This window comes from Melospiza melodia, chromosome 9, assembly GCF_035770615.1.
Source record: "Melospiza melodia melodia isolate bMelMel2 chromosome 9, bMelMel2.pri, whole genome shotgun sequence".
Lineage (NCBI taxonomy): Eukaryota > Metazoa > Chordata > Aves > Passeriformes > Passerellidae > Melospiza > Melospiza melodia.
The window spans coordinates 36,087,122-36,105,724 of record NC_086202.1 but is presented as its reverse complement, the minus strand read 5'-3'; the positions used below and the strand labels follow the sequence as shown (position 1 = coordinate 36,105,724).

General features: G+C 53.4%; 1 protein-coding gene across 2 annotated transcripts in view; it reads left to right on the top strand.

Annotated features, from left to right (window-relative positions):
- The first annotated feature begins 1,736 nt into the window (after positions 1-1,736).
- Positions 1,737-18,603, top strand: part of UNC5B (unc-5 netrin receptor B) — a 59,883-nt gene continuing 43,016 nt past the window's right edge. For both annotated transcript variants that reach the window (XM_063164252.1, XM_063164250.1), the window contains exon 1: positions 1,737-1,841. In XM_063164252.1, coding sequence (XP_063020322.1) covers positions 1,760-1,841 — 82 coding nt within the window. In that variant the 5' untranslated portion in view covers positions 1,737-1,759. The remainder of the gene's footprint in view (positions 1,842-18,603) is intronic.

Here is an 18,603-nt window from a genome sequence, read left to right as displayed (position 1 = left end):
CAACACCCTGATGGAACAGCTTCTGCATCCCGCCAGGGTTTGCACTGCAAGGTGGGTTTCCATTTTTGGGTGGCAGCTTGCATGCAGCACCCCAGCTGAACAGCCCTGCATCCCGCCAGGGTTTGCCCTGGCTCTGAAGGCTCGGGGCAGGCTGAGCCCTGGGATCCAGCCCGTGGCTGGAGCAGCTCGCCGAGCCTGTGGAGCTCCGGCGCCAAAGCCGCGGCCGCGGCTGCACCGGGCTGGCAGCGAGGCACAGGCTGTAATTACTGCCAGGGCGCCTTCCCCCCGCTGCCCTAGCCCGAGGAGCTGAGCAGCTGCCAGCAATTAAAACTAGTTAGCAGTTCCCAGGATGTTTTAACCATTTCTAGGCGGCCGTGGAGCAGCTCTGGTTGGCACTCTGATGGCGCAGACTCTGCTGAGCATGTGCCTCTGCTGAGTTTGAGGGTCTCTCTCTCCCCCAAAAAAGCATTGCTGAGTCCTTTTGGCCTCCCTCCCTTCCTCCACTGAGCCAGGGTGGGGTTTAAACCCATTCTGAGGAGGGACTCAGTGGCTGGAAAATCGCAGCCCCACCAAAGCTGGCAAAGCTGGGAGGTTGTTTGCAATTCTTTACAAGGACGGAAGTTTGGGCATATCATGGAACAGTTTGGGTTGGAAGGGACCTTAAAGATCATCAGTTGCAAACCCCTGCCATGGGCAGGGACACTTTCCACTATCCCAGGCTGCTCCAAGTCCTGTCCAACCTGGCTTTGGACACATCCAGGGGAAGCCACAGTTTCTCTGGGCACCCTGTGCTGGGGCCTGCCCACCCTCACAGGGAAAAAATTCCTTCTCACATCTCCTCTAAACCTCTCCTCTTTCAGTTGAACACCATTCCTCTGTCCTTGTACTATGTGCCCCAGTAAAAAGTCACTCTCCATCCTTTTTATTAGCCCCCCTTAAACCCCAAAGGCCACATATCAAGAAGCAGTTGCAGGATACTTCCCTGAGTGTGTGAATTTCATCTTTTATTACTCGTGTGCGTCTGCATCTGTTATTTTTATGCTCCTGCAGGTACATCCTGCAGCCTGGGTTTTAATGCCCATTTTTTGGGGGGGGGGAGGTGAGAAGAGGGGTACAAGAAGGGACTTTTGGAAGGGGTATGGAGAGGGACTTTTTAAAAGAGTGTTTGGTGAAAGACAAAGAGGGATGACTTCAAAGTGAAACAGGGCAGGGTTAGATGGGGGTATTGCAAAGGAATTGTTCGGTGTGAGGGAGGTAAGGCCCTGGCACAGGTTGCCCAGAGAAGCTTGCCCCATCCCTGGAAGTGCCCAAGGCCGGGTTGGACGGGGCTGGGAGGAAGGAGATGATCTGGCAGTGCCTTCCAACCCAGCCCGCTGCCGGCGCTGTGCCAGGAGCGCGGCAGGACGCTGCTCTCACGCCTTACAGAATTTCCGCGGGGGGCTCGGGGGGTCCCGGCTCGGCTGGCGTAGCGCGGCTCCCCCTGGTGCCCGCCGGCCCCGCTGCACGGCGGCTCCCACCCATCCATCCCCCCACGAATCCATCCATTGCCCGGGATGCCTGCGCCAGCCCCGCGCATCCCGGGCTGGGCCGGGCGGGGCGCGGCTGAGCCGGGGCTCCGCTGCCGGCAGAGCCCGCCCCGGGCCCGCCCCGGCCCGCCCCGGCCCGCCCCGCCCGGCGCCGGGCAGCCCGGCAGTGTGGCGAGGCGGGCGGGCAGCGCTCCGCTCCCGGTGCCGCCGCCGATCCCGCTGCCGCCGCCGCCATGCCGCCGCCCTCCCTCCTCCTCCTCCTCCTCTCCTTCTTCCTCCCCGCGCTGCTGCTCCGCCGGGCGCTGGCCGCCGCAGGTAAGGGAGGGCACAACTTTGGGGGGCTCTGCGGTGGGCGGCATCCCCCCTAAAAAGTTCGCTGCGGTTGAGGTGCCCGGCTTTAGGACGCCGAGTTGGTGTTTTTATTTCTTTAACGTAAAGGTGGCGGGGGGATGCTCCAGGGGAGGATGATGCTGGCAGGGGGATGCTCCGGCCCGCGGGGGATGATGCGCTGGGTGGCAGCGCTCCCTGCTCCTCGGGGATGCTCCGCGGGGGATGCGGGGCTGGCAGCGCTCCCCGCTCCGATGCTCCGGGGGGATGCTCCGGGGGGATACGGGGCTGCTGGCAGCGCTCCCCGCTCCGGGGGAGATGCTCCGGGCGATGCGAGCTGCCAGCGCCGCTCCCTGCCCGCCTCATCGTGCCGCTTCCTTATATTTCTCTCTGTCTCTGTGTGTATATATATATATTTATTTTTCTTGGCAAAAGCAAAACAAACCCAGCCCTGTTTTGTAGTAGCGCCGGCTGTGATTTCCCCGGCAGGTCAAATAAGTAACTATTCAGCCTGGATTTTTTGATTTTTTTTTTTACCGATTATTATTATTGTTAAATCTGCATTTTTATAAGCTGAGCGACTGATGGCCGGGCAGCCGAGTGGTCTTTTCCCTATGGCTGTTCAAAGTTTCCTGTGCGCAGCCCAATCTTGTGATTGAGATGCGCTTAAATCCAGCCCTTCCGTTAGCAATCCCTGCCACAGACGAGAAACAGAGGCACGTCTCTCCTGCTGCCCTCTCTCGTTAGGACTCCTGCCATCAAACTCAGCCTTTCCTCCGTATTTCCCCCCCCTACATCCACTCCACAACTCCTGGACATCCTCGGCACTTTGTCCTTTGTCATCCTCCGGCGGTGGCAGAGCACAGCCGCCCGCGTTTACTCTCCGCGTGTAAAAAGGTGTGCTCGAGTGCAGGGCTCGGAAGGGCAGCCCTGTAAAGTTTGATGGTTTTTCTGGAGGCTGGCAGAGCCCGTGAGCGTGTCGGGCAAGGTCGTTATCCCGCCGGGAATTCGGGATCTGTCGCCGCCCGCAGCTCCCGGCTGCGAGGGTTTGAGGACGCGTCGCGAAGCACAGATCGCTCTTGTTAAGGAGTTGAAAGCGTCTCCTGACGAGCTGATTTTCTAGGAAAATGAACCAAGCCTTCTTTTCTGAAGCGTAATTAAGGTGACGAGGAATTTTTCAGGGAGGGAGTCTAATTAGATTAATATTTTTTCCGCCTCCGCCGCACAAAGATCCAGTGTGTTTCGGCAAATGGGGAACAGGAACGGCACTATTGACTTCTCCAGGGGCCCGGACCTTGCTGCAGCAGCGTCCTCCTGCCAGAAGGAACTCTCTGCCTCGGTGGCAAGGGAGAGGTTTGAGAGCTGGCAGCGGTGCCGTGGGGATGGGCAGCGAGGGACCCGGGGGCTCTGCACAGCACCGGGGTTTTGGGAAGCCTGGATTAGCCGGGCTGGATTAGCCAGGCTGGATTAGCCGGGCTGGATTAACCAGGCTGCTGTTGCTCAGGGTTTAGCCAAGCTTCCCGTGGATGCTGAGGGGAACTGGGGGGCTATCACTGTGTTCGTGCCTGGCTCTGTCCTCTGTGCGAGCCAAGTTCACGCAGGGGTTGAAATAAAACTGGGCAGGAGGGAGGGAGAGAGGGAGGGAGGGAATGGAGAAGGAAAAAAACAAGTTAAACCTGACCCACCTGGCTCAGTTTGAGTCTGGGGAGCTCTCTCAAGGCACTGTGCTGCTAATCTGGCATATGTACGTGTGTGTATAATAAAGTTTTTAGCTGGAGAGCTATAATTAGTGTTTCTCCAGGAGAGTTGTGTAGTGGTGGCATGTGATGGTGCAGAGGAGGGAGCTGAGATGGGTGCTCAGCCCTGGTGATCATCCACTCCCTTCCCCATCCCTGCCTGGCTTTTAGGGAGAGGCAGAATTGTTTTTACCCAGAATTGTTTTCACCCAGAATTGTTTTCACCCAGAAAACAATTTTCTCTTTCAATAACAAAGAATGCACATGTTGTTTGTGCCGGGTTTTGCAGTGTGGGGGTAGAAGTGTGGTTTTGGATGGGAGTTTGAAAGCCAGAAAGCATCTGGTCCACTCATCCATCCCCAGGAGCGCTGCTGGGTGAGAGAACCCAGCTCCCAGCGTGTCCCTGACCCTGGGGCATTGCCTGCCAGGCTGCTCTGCAGGCTTCATCCTGCTCCTGTGGGTAGGAAAACAATTTGGGGTGAGGATTTGGAGCTTGCTTGAGGGTCTTTCCCGAGGCTGTGGGAGAGCAGCTGAAATCCAGAGGGTGACCCTGGAGGTGGGGACTCAGCTGACAAAGGTGTTTTTGGACAGCTGTCATCCTGCTGAAGGAGCATCCTTCCATCCTTCTGCCCTGCCAGCAGCAGGAGAACACCCAGGGCAGGGGGTGGAGGGGGGACAGCAGCACTGCTGTCCCCCAGCAGCATGGGGACATGGGTGGCAGGAGGCTGCCTGCCTGCTGCTGCCAGCCTGAGCAGATGGCTGGGCAAAAAATAATGCTCCTGGACCTGTTGCCTATCAAATCCTGCCCTTTGGAGGTGGAGGCTTGAGGACAGGGGTGTGTGGAAGGATCTGCTTGGGGTTTTTTATCTCCTTCTCCTTCAGCTGCTTTGTAGTGGAGCCCTCTCTCTCTTCTTTAGAAGCCGGTGCTCTCTGTGTGTGATAGCAGCAGAGGGAAATACTGGAACAACAGCCACAAAAAAGGAGAGAAACGGAAAAAGACTGCTTTGGAGGGGGCAGAATCACTTGGAAATGGTAGTTGTAGGGGGCAGGGAGGAAATCCAGCTTGCATTTACTCTGCTTAGAAAGCAAAAGCTGACCCTGTAAGGAGCTTGGAGGGTTCAGCTGTGTCCTTCATCTCTGTAGGGTCCCCTGGGTCCCTGGGGTGCTGTAGATGCTGATTCCCTTTCCATCCCTGTCCTAGTCCAACAGGAATTATAGATATATAAATATATAAAAACCAGATCTGTATTTTGGGTCAGTTAAGTGAGCCAAATGCTGCAAGGCGCTCTGCTTCCCTTCCATTTCCAGCAGTGGCATCCCCATGGCTTTCTCCCTCCCATTGGGATAATCCTGGCAGCCCTGTGGTGTTTTTGAAGAGTCCTGAGCTGGGCAAAGCCAGGCTGGCAGGCCAGTGCCAGGCCAGGAATGCTGTGAGGTGAGGACAGAGGGGCTGTGTGGAGTCTGAGGAGTTCATTACAGCAGATGTTGGTGCCCAAAAAGCCACAGGTTCCTGCTGTTTCCTATTCATTTGTATCTTCCCAGCTTTAGCGATGCCAATGTGAGTGAAAACATTTCCTGGGAGGGCTGGGGGGCAGATAAATCATCAGCCCCTTCCCTCTGCCCCATTCCTGCCATCCCACCCGAGGGAAGGAGGGATTAACAGGGGTGCAAGGGATGCCTGAGCCTGCAGTGGCTGCCATCAGCTCCTCTGTGGCAGTTGGAGGCCCACCGGCTCCAGTTTTGGTTTTCCATAATCTGCAGAGCTGTAATTTGCTGTAATCAGTTGTATTGTGCAAGCCACCCCTGCCTGTGAGTCAGAGCACGGTGGCACCGAGCTGACACAGCCCTGGCCCTTGGGATGCTGGGCTCTGTGCAGGGCATCTGGGTCTGCTGAACACTTCCAGGAGGCATCGATCTCCTTAAAATATCCCTCCTGGAAGTGTTCAAGGCCAGGTGGGATTGGGTCCTTGTCCAGTGCAAGGTGTCCCTGTCCGTGGCAGTGGGGCTGAAATGAGATGAACTTTAACGTCCTTCCAACCCAAACCAGTCTGTGACTCCCTTCTGTTCACCCTGGGCTGAGGGGAGCCTGGGTGATCCTTCCCTGGCTCTGCCAGAGCTTAATGAAGCATTGTGTGAGCTGTATCTCCCAAAAGCAGAGCCTTTGTGGTGAACCAGCAGCTTCTGAGTGATGTCTCCCCTCACACTAGGCCAGAGCAAATCCTGTGTGACCTGCACTGGGGCTGGGAATTCAGCTTGGGCTGAAGGGAGCCGGGGTGATCCTTCCCTGGCTCTGCCAGAGCTTAATGAAACGTTGTGTGAGTTGTTTCACCAAAACCAGAGCCTTTGTGGTGAACCAGCAGCTTCCAAATGATGTCTGCCCTCACACTGGGCCGGAGCAAATCCTGTGTGACCTGCACTGGGGCTGGGAATTCACCCTGGGCTGAGGGGAGCCTGGGTGATCCCTCACCTTGGGCTGAAGGGAGCGTGGGCAATTCTTCCCTGGCTCTGCTAGAGCTTAAGGAAATGTAATGTGAGGTGTGTATCCAAAAAGCAGAGCCCTTGTGGTTTCCCAGAATCAGTGAACCAGCAGCTTCTGAGTGATGTCTCCCCTCACACTAGGCCAGAGCAAATCCTGTGTTACCTGCACTGGGGCTGGGAATTCACCTTGGGCTGAGGGGAGCCTGGGTGATCCTTCCCTGGCTCTGCCAGAGCTTAAGGAGATGTTGTGTGAGCTGTGTATCCAAAAAGCAGAGCCTTTGTGGTGAACCAGCAGCTTCCAAGTGATGTCTGCCCTCACACTGGGCCGGAGCAAATCCTGTGTGACCTGCACTGGGGCTGCACTAGGGCTGGGAATGAACAGCTCTGGCTTGGGAGAGGCAGAGAAATCCCAGAAAAAAAGCCCAGAAAGCTGCTCTGATGTCTGGTTTCACACCAAGTAAGAATTTGGCCATCAGTCCCCAGCAGAGAGGGGCTGAAATATAAGAAGAGAAGACACCGAGGCCTCCAAGGATGCTCCAGCCCTGCAGGCAAAGGAAGGAGGCCTGGCACAGCCCATGGGAAGGTGGGAAGCAGAGCTCACACACCAGACAAACACATTTTATTCCTCTCAGGCTGTAGGACACCCTGCCTCTGCTGAGCATGGTGGTGAGGTCCCTCCCCAGGACCTGTTTCAGTGGCAGCCCGGAGGCCTGGCTGGCTAAGCCCCCTCAGGAACCCTCCATGACTTCTCCCTCTCTATCCCTGCAGGCCTGGCTGCATTTTTACTCAGTAAAAATCTCACTTCTGGAGTGTGGGCTTGCTGTGTTCTTCTCCCTGCACAGAGGGTGATGCTGTTCCTCAGGGTCCCAGCTGGGGTAAATAAATAAAGCATTTCTGCCCTCTGACGGGGCAGCCCAGAGCAAAGCATCCCCAAGGCTGCTGCACCAGGAATCATTTTTGAAGCCTCCTGGTTTCTCGGAGGCCTGACTCACGGCACAGGAATGCGCTGGGCTGGCAGCCCCAGACCTGCTCCTCAGCCAGGGGAAGAGCTGCTGCTGCTGCTGCTGCCGTCTCCTCCTCCTCCTCCTCCTCCGGAGCCCGTTCCCCATCCCAAACCGCTGGGCTGGGCTGGTAGCAACCACGTGTTTGCTGAGCTTGGATTTTTAGGGGATTTTTTTTTTCCATCCCTCTCCTATTTGCCTTTTTTTTTTTTTTTTTTTTTTTTTTTTTTAAAGGGGCTCAACCTCTTTTTAAAAAATTTTTTAAATTTTTATTGGGCTCAGCACCTCTGCTGAGGGAAAGGCAGAGATCAAACGGCAGCCAGGCTGGGAAAAGCTGGGTGAAGCCACGCTGGAAAACGAGGAAAGGGAAGGGAAGCAGGAATTATTTAGCACGGGGCTTGCTCCAGCGTGTCCTGCACTCTGCCTTTAATCTCCTGCGAGTCCCTCCCTGCCTCAGCCCGGGTCTCCTCTGCTCCCTCCTGCCTGGGCTGGCTTCTTCCACTCTTAGGGAGGCTGATCTCCGTTCCAGAGGGCTCCCCCAGACCCACACAGGTGGGGTGTAGCTTGGTCAGGTGTGTAGTGAAACACCTGAGCTGGTGGGGAACACCTGGGCCTCTTCCTTGACTGGTGTAACTGGGGGGGTGTTGGAGCTGTAAGCTTTAAACCAAACTCCTGATGGCTGGGGGAGTGTCCTGGTCAAGGGACAGTGGTGACAAGTTTGTGTTTCTGCTGGCAGCCCAATCTTCCTCTGCGGAGAAAGGGAAGAAGGATGAAAGCAAAGCAAGCCCCGTGTCACCACCATGCTCGGCAGAGGCAAGGTGTGCTACAGCCTGAGAGGAATAAAATGTGTTTGTGTGGTGTGTGAGCTCTGCTTCCCACCTTCCCATGGGCTTTGCCAGGCTCCTTCCCCTGCCTGCCTGGCTGGAGCATCCTTGGAGGCCTCAGTGTCCTCTCTTCTTATGTTTCAGGCCCTTTCTGCTGGGGATTGATAGCAAACTCTCACTTGTTTAGTGAAACATCCCCTTTTCAGCTAATTCCTTGCTGCAATGAGGAGGAATCACCAGGTCCCAAGCCTTGGGAATGGCTGTGAAGCCACGTGGGATACGAGCATGGGGATGGCAGTGGCACTGGAGGCCCAAAATTGGCCTGTGACCATGGCACTTGTGTTTATCCAAGTGAAATATAAATCAGGAGCTGCATCCCACTGCTTGGTCTGAGTGGATGTGGCTGACACAGTCCCCCAGCATTTAAAAATCAAATGGTTTTGAGCTATTTTTCCTGTTTGGCCTTGCTTGCTGTGTAAGTTCAAGGCAGTGCTGGTGTGTTGTGTTGTTTGTTGTTGTTTTTTATGCTCTGGGAGGTGAAGGGCGTGAGTTGAGACACTCACTGCTTATATTATTACTGAAGAGTAGTAATATACAAGTGAGCAGAGCTCTTCTGTCCTGGAATTCAAGGTCTGGGCTGTCCCTTTCTCCAGGGAAGCAAGTCCCTTTCAGGAAAGCAAGAAGACCTTATGGATTTGGGGAGCGTTTTGTGTGATACCTGTGTGCACACACACACTACAGCACAGGTGCCCTCGCTTCTCTCCCCAAGTTATTCCCACATCTTTTGGGAATAGCAAAGGAGGAGGAAAAGGGCTGGTTTGTACCACGAGTGATCCCTTCCCAGCTGGAATCCCCAGGGCTGTGAGCACAGGCTGTCAGCCCAGTTGTGGCAGAGCCAGACACAAAAGTCACATCCCGGCACCTCTCCTGCTTCCGGGGGGTCCTGCCAGTGTGGTTTGCTTCAAGACCCCATGAATAACCTTTGCTCCCCTCCTTCGCAAGCCTGCACGCAGTGCGAGAGCTGGGGGATTGTTTCCCTTTGAAAGAGCGTGGAAAATCTCATTTTGGGACGTTTAATGCCTATTAGATCCATCTGCCTCCCTCTTGAATGCAGGGAGAGCCCAGGACATCTAAGATGGGTGGGCTTGGGGGCTCTGCGGGCATGATGTTCAGGATCCCTGCAGGTACAGGATGGTACAGAATGCTAGGAAGAGGTGTGGGGAGTGGAAAAAAAGCTTCTGTGGAGGTAGGGAAGTGCTCTTGGAGCTGATGTTGCTGCATGTGACATCATTTTTGGGTGCTTTGTCTTGTGCTAGGCATGAGGTGCAGCACGCCTTGATGTGTTGAGCCAAAGGCTGTGCAGGTAAAACGTGGGTGGGAGATGGGGAGTGCTCCTTCCTGGAAGGCACCCTGGTGCTCCTCACCAGGCATCCCTCCCTGTCGGAGCTGTATGGAGAGAGATGTGGTGGTTCTTCAGTGATGGGAGATGAGAGCAAGGTTCTGTGCACCCAGACTTTGTCCTGCTGTTGCTTTGTGAGTCTTTCCTTTTATGGGGCTCCTGTCCTCCTCAGGAGCTGCCACTGCCATGGAAGTGACCCCTTTGCCACATGAACAGCATTTAAATGCCTCTACAGGTCCCATTTAGCCACTAAAACGGGGCAGTTTGGGCTGGATGTACTCCTGGGTGTACCTGCCCCTCCTGGGGTGGATGCAGGACGGAGGGATGGGACACTGCCAGCCAAATCCAGGCTTCCCTGCCGGGTGCCTTGCAGAGGTGTGAGGCTATTAGAAGGGCTGTGTTGCACTGTGCAGCGTGGGAGTTCTCCTTAGGCAGGAGGTTGCAGAGCCCAGGAATTCCTCAGGACACATTCCTGGGAGGAGGGACACGCCTGGGATGCAGCAGTGTCCTCAGAGCTCTCCAGGCTGTGAGGTTCAGGGCACACATGAGGGCATCCACAGCAGTGGCTGAAGGCATGAGGTGAAGACTTGGTTTCACTGACCCTCCAGTGGACTCCCTCCCATGGTGTCTGGGAACTGTAATTCCTGCTGACTGCTAGCTGGAGGACTGGAGCAATCGGGATGGAGAATAATCCCATTGCTGACAAGGTGGTGTTCGGTCAAAGCTTGGACTCAGTGATCCTGAAGGTGTTTTTAAACTTCCATGATTCATACCAGGGCTGTGGAGGGTTTAGTGGAGATGGATGAAGCAAAGTTCTTCCACTGGCTTGATGGGCTGTGCTTCCCTCCCATCTTCAGAGGGTCTGGCTTCCCCTTTTGGGGTCTGTGAGCAGGGGCTGCTCTCCCATGGGCTGTCCCCATCCCACGCCATCACCCGGCTGCCTTATTGGCTCCATCTGTTTGGGTTGGCTTGGAGAACAGAAGGGAGGGTGTTTTCCAGCAGCCAGAACGTGGTTGCTATTTAAAACAACCAAAAAAAAAAAAAAAAAAAAAAAAAAGAAAGAGAGAGGAAAAAAAATTGCGGTCTGCTGCCTGCTTTTCGTTTCGTCCGTGGAGCCGAGCAAGCGTCCCCACCCTCACCTGGAGGGGCATCTCTGAGGGCTTTGCCGGGCCCTGCAAGCCAGGGCAGTAATTAGTGCTGGTCTCAGGGAGGATCCTGCAATGTGGCCGTGCTCTCTGCCCCGGGGCCGCTGCTGCCTTTGGGGTGGCCGCTGCCCAGGTGTGGGATCCAGCGCCTCCCTCCACCCCTGTTTATCCCAAACAAGGGGTGCAGCCTTTGCCTCCCTGCTGCCACGGCTGGTTTGGCAGTTGCTGGAGGGTGCTACGGTGTTCCTGCACTGGAATATTACTTTTGAAGGTTTTTCTTTCCCCCTTTGACAGATGTGAAATGTAGAGACAGGCTTAAAATGAAAGCATGGCTCCCAGAGTCCAATTACACAGCAATTAGAAGTAATCAGCGGTCTGGGACGCTGAGCTGGAGAAGGGGTTCGTGGAAGGGTTTTCTCTGCCACCTTATCTTGGAGAAGCTTAAATGTCCTGTCTCTTCTGCTGTCTGGGCCCTGGCTGGGGGCCATCTTCACAGAGTGGGTCAAACATTGCTGGAAATCTGAATTAGGCTGGGATTTAGCTGTTCCTAGAGCTCCCAGCTCCTGGCTGGGTCTGTGGCATCCCTACCCTGCTCCCTGGGCTCCCTCTCCCCTGAGTTCCATCTGTCTGTGTTTTGGGGCATTTAGTGACGTGGTGTCACTGCTGGGTGCATATTGTCATTCCTGGGGCCACTCTGGGCTGGAGAGAGGAAGAGGAGGTGGCACTTGGGGCTCCCCTGCCAGCTCCATCCAAGCACGTCCCGCAGGCCTGCAATTCCTGCCATCCTCCCCTGTCTTTAGGAGGAGGTGCTGACTCAGTTGTGGAAGCAGGTTTTCCTGCAGGATGTCTGATTCTCCTGCACATCATTTTGGCTGCTTTTCTGCAGCCAGAGCCTTGCAAGCGCCTCCTTCCGCGCTCCGGCGTCGGCACTAACGGGATTTGTTACAGGAGAGGGGATTTGGCTGGGGAGCTGCTCGGGTGACTGGGATCCTGAGTGTGATGGAGTGGGGTGTGGGCTGCCAAGGGCTATAAAACTCTTTTCCTCCCCCTTTTCATTCCCTCTTTTCTTTTTTTTTTTTTTTTCATGTGTGTCTCTGCTTTATGGTTTGCTACTGGTGAATGACTCGGTTTGGATTTAAGGAGTTAGAGCCTCGTGGCTAATCCCTATCCTGGCTTGTGGATCCTTTGGATACCCCAATATATATAAAATACATATGATATATATGTGTGTGTATATATAAAACAAGGCATCAAGGCACTTATTTCATATTTCTAAAATTTATAAACCAAGATAAAAATGCTGGCTGTGCCCAAAGCTGGAAAAGCAAGATCCAAAAGCCAAGAAGAGGGTTGGGTTTTGCTTGGGCTGAGCAGTGACTAACCAGAGCTGAGCTTTTAAAACAAATGCTTGGGATAAACTGGTTATGCAAACCGGGGCAAATTGGGCAGGTTCCTTTGTAGTTTATAGCAAAACCCCGGGAGTGTGGGGCGTGTTGGGGCCGGTCCTGCTGGGGATGGAAAAACCCACACGCCGGCTTTGCCGATGGGGTCGCAGCCGACGGGGAGGGATCCTCAGGGATAGGGAGCAGGGAAAGCCACAGGTTCAGCTCTGTTCAGCTAAAACCTTGAGTAACACTGGTCCTAAACACAGAGCAGGTCAAAAATAGATGGCTTTTCTGCCTTTTTCAAGTGTGGTTTTTAATATCTGCTCAGAGTAATCCGTGCTGTGCTCGGCTCCGAGGAGCTGTGGGGCTTGCTGGTCCTGTGCTGCTGAAATTCACCAGTTCAGAGGATTTGGGGTTGTTTTTTTGCCTGGGACATGCAGGCGTGCCAGCAATGCTCTGCATGCCTTGGGAAGGCTGTCAGGCTCACAGACCACAAGGCTTCTGGTTTCCATCACAGCCGCCGCTGTTTTGGCCAGGGGCATCCTTCCATCCATCCGTCCGTCCGTCCGTCCGTCCGTCCGTCCCACAGCCCTCCCAGGGCTCCTCTCCAGCGCGGTGCTTTGAGGACACTGGGAGCAAGAAGGGGCTACAAGGCCCCTTTGGGTGGATTTTTGACTCCACCCAGCCCCGTGGGCTGGGAGAAGGTGATGCCTGGCTTTTTGGAGAGGCAGGGTAATGCTCCATAAGAATCCCACTTGCTGCTTCCTGCTGGATCAGGCTTCTGGCTCAGCAAAGACCAGCTTAGGCTGCCACAGTCATTTTGAGGGGGGAAAGCCTGCCTGCTGGATGGAGCAGAAAATTAGATGAAAACTGCCTAAGAGGAAAATAAAAGATGATTTTTTGTATGCAGGAAGGGGAAAAGAGGAGGTGAAGTTGCTGCTTAACCCCTCTGAGCATTTCTGGACCTGTTCACCATTCCTGCATCCTAAAGGATGCTGTTTCTGGCTCGTGCAGAGGGATGAGGTTGGATGTGGGGCCCTGTGAGAAATGGATTTGTAAAGAATTTTTAAAATTTGATAGAAAGCTTACACAGTCTTGTACATTTGTATGTAAGCATTGAGATAAAGTGTGTTGACTTAGGAAGGTTATGGAATAGAGATGATGTTGTTGAGCGAGGGATTGAATAAGAAATAAGTTTTAATAAGTTTTAAAAATGGCTTTGTAAAAATATGAAACTAAATACTAAATACTAAGCTAAAATATTAAACTGAATACTAAACCAGGACAAACAGATATTTTAGAGAATTAAAATTGTGAAAGATGTGTTGTAGTGGGATGATGTGGGGTAAAAATATAGGTGATTGGTGTTAGAAGTAACAGTGGTGTTAGAAGTAACAGTGGTGTGGTAAAATAAAATCTTAAATAAAATCTTTTAAAACACCTCTCAGCCGCCCCATCTCTGTAAAAGCTGGGAAAACCAACAGGACCCCAGTGGTCCCAGGCTGGCTGGGGAAGGAAAACGTTCCCTTGTCGAGCGAGTTCTTGCTGTGCTGCTCCTCCCTGCCTTTCCCTCTCCCCTGGCTGTGTTTTCCTCAGTATTTATGGCCTGGCTGGGAGGAAGGGGACGCTCCAGCCGGGCTGTTAATGACCCCTGCACGGAACAGCAAAGCCCACTTAGCAGTCTCGGCCGAGGGGTTTTAGTGCAGCCTCTCCCCTTTCCTCGGCGAGGGATGGACGGCAAGAGCTGCCAGCACCATTCCCTGCTCACAGAGAACAAGGGCTGGGGTTTGTGTGCCACGGGGAGGCGGGGGAAGGAGCCTGTGGAAAGTTTAGGGGGGAGAATTCAAACCATATGTTCCGCCCAGGGTCGAGTTGCAGAGCTGAAACCAGCAGGGAAGCCAAAGCAGCCGGAATCCTGCAGCTTGGCTGGGCTTTGCATTGCTGTAGGTGTGGGGGGGATCCAGCATGGCCTGCTCAAGGATGGTTTTATAAAATAAACCCTCCCTAAAAGATGATTTGGGTCCCAGTCCTGGCACTCTGCTGTTCTGTGTGTTTAGCACTGGGGTCTCCAGGGCTGTTTCCAGGCCTTGGGGTTCCTCTAAATAATGCTGGGAAGAAGCTTGTCTGGGTTGTCCTGAGTTCATGGCGTGTACAAGTTTGATGGGAAGTTGAAGGAAGACATTTCTGCCAGAAAGGGAGTGCCCGCAGCTCGTTGGAAAAGCAAGGGTGATGTGCCCTGCACCAAGGCTGTCCTTGTGGTCTCTTTCCAGCTACACAGAGGAAAGTCAAAGTGGAAAAAGTTATGTGCAGGCAGCTTGTAGAGTCATACAGGCATCAGACCTGAGCAATCTGAGCTGGGTGAAAGTGCTTTGAAAAAGAAACCCAGAAGCAGGAGAAGCACCGAGGTCTCTCAGTAAACTTTTTGAGCTGGGAGATCTCTTTTGTTCCCCAGACTAAAGGCATGGAGACAATATCTGATTCCCCAGCCGGCTCCACGGAGCTGTTTGCAACCTGTCAGCTTGGAAACCATCTGCTCACAGCCCGTGGGGACTGTGCTGTATGTGGGACACAGGGGGAGGGAGGCTCTGCCGTGACCCCCGTGGGATCCAGCCCCTCTGCACCACCTTGTCCCCTGCCCCAAGGGGAGCTCCTGTGCCTGAAACGCCAAAAATCCCCATGGATTTATCCTGGGCCTTGCTGGATTATTTTTTGTTGCTTGTTTGTTTGGGAAGGGGGGGAAGTTTCTTTTTTTAGCTTCATTTCCTAAAAAAAACCCCAGACTTTTTTTTTTTTTCCTTATCTGCTGTGCTGTTTGCATGTCTGCATCCCTCTCCCTCTGACTCAGAAGAAGATGTCTCGTAATTAAGTGCCTGTCTGATTAGGAAATTAGCAATAAAGTTCTTATCTAGCCTGGTTGGCCAGTGAGAGGGATCTATTAATATCCCACTTAAAAAAAAAAAAACCAACCCCAAAACATCAACAGCATAACACTTGCCACCTACTATTGGGGAACACAAATGCCATGTGGGAGGGAGGATTTGGAGCAGCAGATCCATGGGAAACAGGCTTTGCTCTGCTGCTTGGGGGACCACGGTGTATGAGCAGAGATGGGGCACCTGGAAATTAATGAAGGATTGAGGAAAAGGCTGGAAAAACCTTAGGCAAGGTGAGGGAAGTGCTGAAGGCCACTCTCAGGGCATGGCAAGAGACCTTAATCTGGCAGGTGACCACTCGTTGGCAGGTGACCTTAATCTGAAGGAAATGATCCTTTGCTAATGATGTTTGAGATGGAAGGGGAAGCAGCAGAGGAGCATCCCACGCCTGGGTCAGCAGGGAGAGGCGGGGAGGCTTCCTTCCAGCTCTGCAAGAAATCACCTGGCATGTGGGATGAGGGGCACTGATGGCAACCACGGGGCTCAGAGGTTGGAGGAGTTTGGGTTATCACAGACTTGTGGGCCAGGATTATCCTGCAGCTTTGGCTTTCATGGTTTTGGGGAGCAGCAGTCCCTGGCTCCTCCGAAAATGGAGCACCAAGAGGAGGGATGGAGGGGGGAAGAGCATCCTCCACTGAGGTGGTTTCAGCTGCTCCTGCAGGTGCTCAGGGGGTCCCCAGGGTTTGGTCTGGCTGGTGTTTGTCCCTTGGGCAGTGCCGCAATAAACCTGGCTCTTGCCTCACTGGGTTTGGGACACTCCAGCTGCCCAGGAGATGCTGCAATCCAAGAGGAGCTGAACCTGAGGGAGGATGGGTGATGAGAGGAGTCCTTGTCCTGTTGCAGACAATATTGCAGAGTCGCCTGGGTTTTAAAGCACGTTCTTTGCAGAGACAGGCTCTTGATGTAGTGCAGGAGAAGGCTTGGAAAAGCAGGAGGAGGTTCTCAAGGAGCTGGTGGAGACGAGAACCTGGAGCTAGGAAAGCTGAAGTATGCTTTCTTCCAGCACCAGGATGTTTATTGCAGATATTTCAGAGAGATGGCATATCTTTTGATTCAAAACAAAAAAAAAAAAAAACAACCCTATTTTGAGACTGCTGAGAAAGTGACTGCCCCTTGTGATTTTTCACAGCTGAGATCATTTCTGGCGGAGTGAATCCACTCTGGAGGTTTTAGGCTCGATGTGTATGGGTGAGCTCAGAATCTGAATTTTTATGGGGTGTGGGGTGGGGGTAAATCTCAATCACTTTGGATCAAAAGATGCATCAGTGAAGAGGACTTTCATCCACTTTTGGGGTGAACTGTGATCTGGAGCTGCTGTGCTGTGAGGGAAAACAAGAAACGAGTGTTTGCTGAGAGCACATTAGCAAAAGCTGGAAGGAATTACTCCTCTTTTCAGAAATAGGTAATGCACATCATTTTGGGAGACACTGAATTTCACCAGTGCTTATTCAGGCCCAGATTCAGTCTGTTCCCTGGACTGCAGACTTTGGGAGAAGAAATGAAGTCCGAGGCAGAGCAGGCTGCCTGTGGGAGGGACTGAGGCTCAGAGCAGGCTTTAATTTCAGCGGTGCAGCAGTGTAATAGTGTTGTTTATAAGCTTCTCTTGCCACATGAAAGCAACGTGGCATTATCCTGCTTGGCCCTAAAAGCAGGGAAGCAGCCAGAAGAGGCCTGATTACAGAGCAGCAGCTCTTTCTTCCCATCACTACAAAAGAATAGACAATAGAAAGCAGGATCCAGTTTTAGCTGCAGTAATGCAATGCCCTCCTTCTGGTGGTCATGTCACATGCTGCCTGAGTAACTCCCAGCCTTGTTTTGCCTGGAAAACCACCCTTGGAGCGAGGGAGGGAGGCAAGGAGGGAGGAAGCAGTGGCTTGGGCTGGGTGATGCTGGGATCGAGTACCCAGCTGTGGGTGGACGCTGTCTCTGGCCCCCTTTGGGACCTTCAGCATCTGTGGGGACAGCAGTGGAGCTGGTGGGCTGTTGGTTTTTGGGTTTTTGGGTGGTTTAACTGGAGCCTGGGGTGTGCTTGGGAGGCTGAGCCTGAGGCACTGGAATAGGAACTCACAAAATCAGTTTTGTGCTTGCTCGTTGCTCCTGCCATGGGCTTCCCATCCACGTATGAGAGGGGCTAAGGCATCAAAAGCATGGATTTAAATTCTTCTTCCCTCAAGGATAACAAACTTGATGGTTTTAATGCATTTTGGAAGCAGGATGGGGGGTGTTTCCAGGTTATTTTGTGTTGCTTGGCTTCCCCAGGTTGGGTGATGTGTGTGGGATTTAGGAGGTGAGTGGGTGGTTGCTAAGGAGAAAGGGGACCCCTCTAAGGCCCTGTTGTCACCCCCAGCATTGCAGGAGGTGTGGAGAAAATTCCAGTGCAGATAATTTTTTTAAAGTAGCCACAGGTCACAGCTGGCTCGCTTTGGGCTCTGGCATTCCCCAAAAAAGCTGGATGGGAAAGCAGTGCAGGGAAAAACCCACAGCAGAAACCTGACAGCTCTTTGTGCCCGGGACAAAGGGCTGGTTTGGAGTTACAGGGAAGAAAAGGAGCTGTGTTTGTGGAGGGAAAGGTGTTGTAAGATGGGTATTGGGACTGGGGGGAGCCAGATGAGGCCAGAATGAGAAAATACATTGTTGAGGATGATTGAGGATGCTGGCCCTGGGGAAATCTTTCACCAGCCTCCTGGTGCTGTGGATGCTGATTTTCCCACTCCTCTGCAGCTTTAAACATGCAGGGCACAAACTGTCCCTGGGCACTGGAGTGGCAGGAGGTGGGTGCCCACTGCCAGCATCACAGGTGTGTGCTGGGGATGCCCCCAAGCCCCAGAGCGGCTCCTGCCCCCAGCCTTTGTGGGGTTTTAACCCCATTTCCCCTCCTGACTCAGTCTGCAGTTAGGGGCACCTTTTATTACACCTTTTTTATGCCCAAGACTAATGGTTCAGGCTGAATATGTTATCAGAGCAGTGTCTGATAAGTTTTCTGCCTCGAAGCCCTGGGGAAGTGCTTGTTCAGGGCCACTGCAATAGATTTTCCTACTCTTTACCAGCTGCCTAAAAACGGTGTGATTTTTTTTTTTTTTAACTTGCTCCTTAACTGAGCATTATTACTTTAATCAGTGGGAAGAAAAATGCAGGGCCCAGCCAGTGTTGTCCATAAAGGCTTGCAATGCCTCTTTGTGCTTTCATAAACCCAGAAATGGCTGCTGATAGGGAAGAATGAATCCCTGATTGCTCAGATGGGCTCGGACCCTGTGAGGGAGGTGACAAGGGTGGAGCTGTTGGCTCGATCTTGGCTGTGGAGGTGACTGAGGGTGGCGGTGAAGAGGGTTTGATGTGGATGTGGAGCTGTGGAAGCACCAGGATGTTGTGGAGGGGGATGCAGAGGCCCCAGGTGAAGTCTGGAAGACGGGAGGAGGTCCCACATGGAGTGGGACGCTGAGCATCCATGGAAGCAGCCTCATGTGCATTAATCCAGGAGCTGCCTGCAGCTCCCCTTTCAAGCTGTAATTGCCAGAGCCGGGAGAGTCAATCCATATCTATTTAAAGCACTTCAATAAATAAAGATACTAAATAAAATCACAGTGGCCCTGCACTCTCTCTGAGCTTCTAGGATTTCCCTCTCCCCTCCCCACGTTTGCTTCTTGGTGCATCCGGAGGTGAAGGAAGGGAAGGGATGGGAAGGGTCGGGAGTCTTGGCTTGTGTGGCTCACCTACACCTGTCAGCTGAGGGTCTGGAGCCAGACACCAACCTGGACAAATCAGGGAGATTGTGCCACCCAAATGTGGGATCATCACCCCAAATCAGGACCCAAATGAGGCACACATTTCCCCAGGGATGTTTTATTAAAG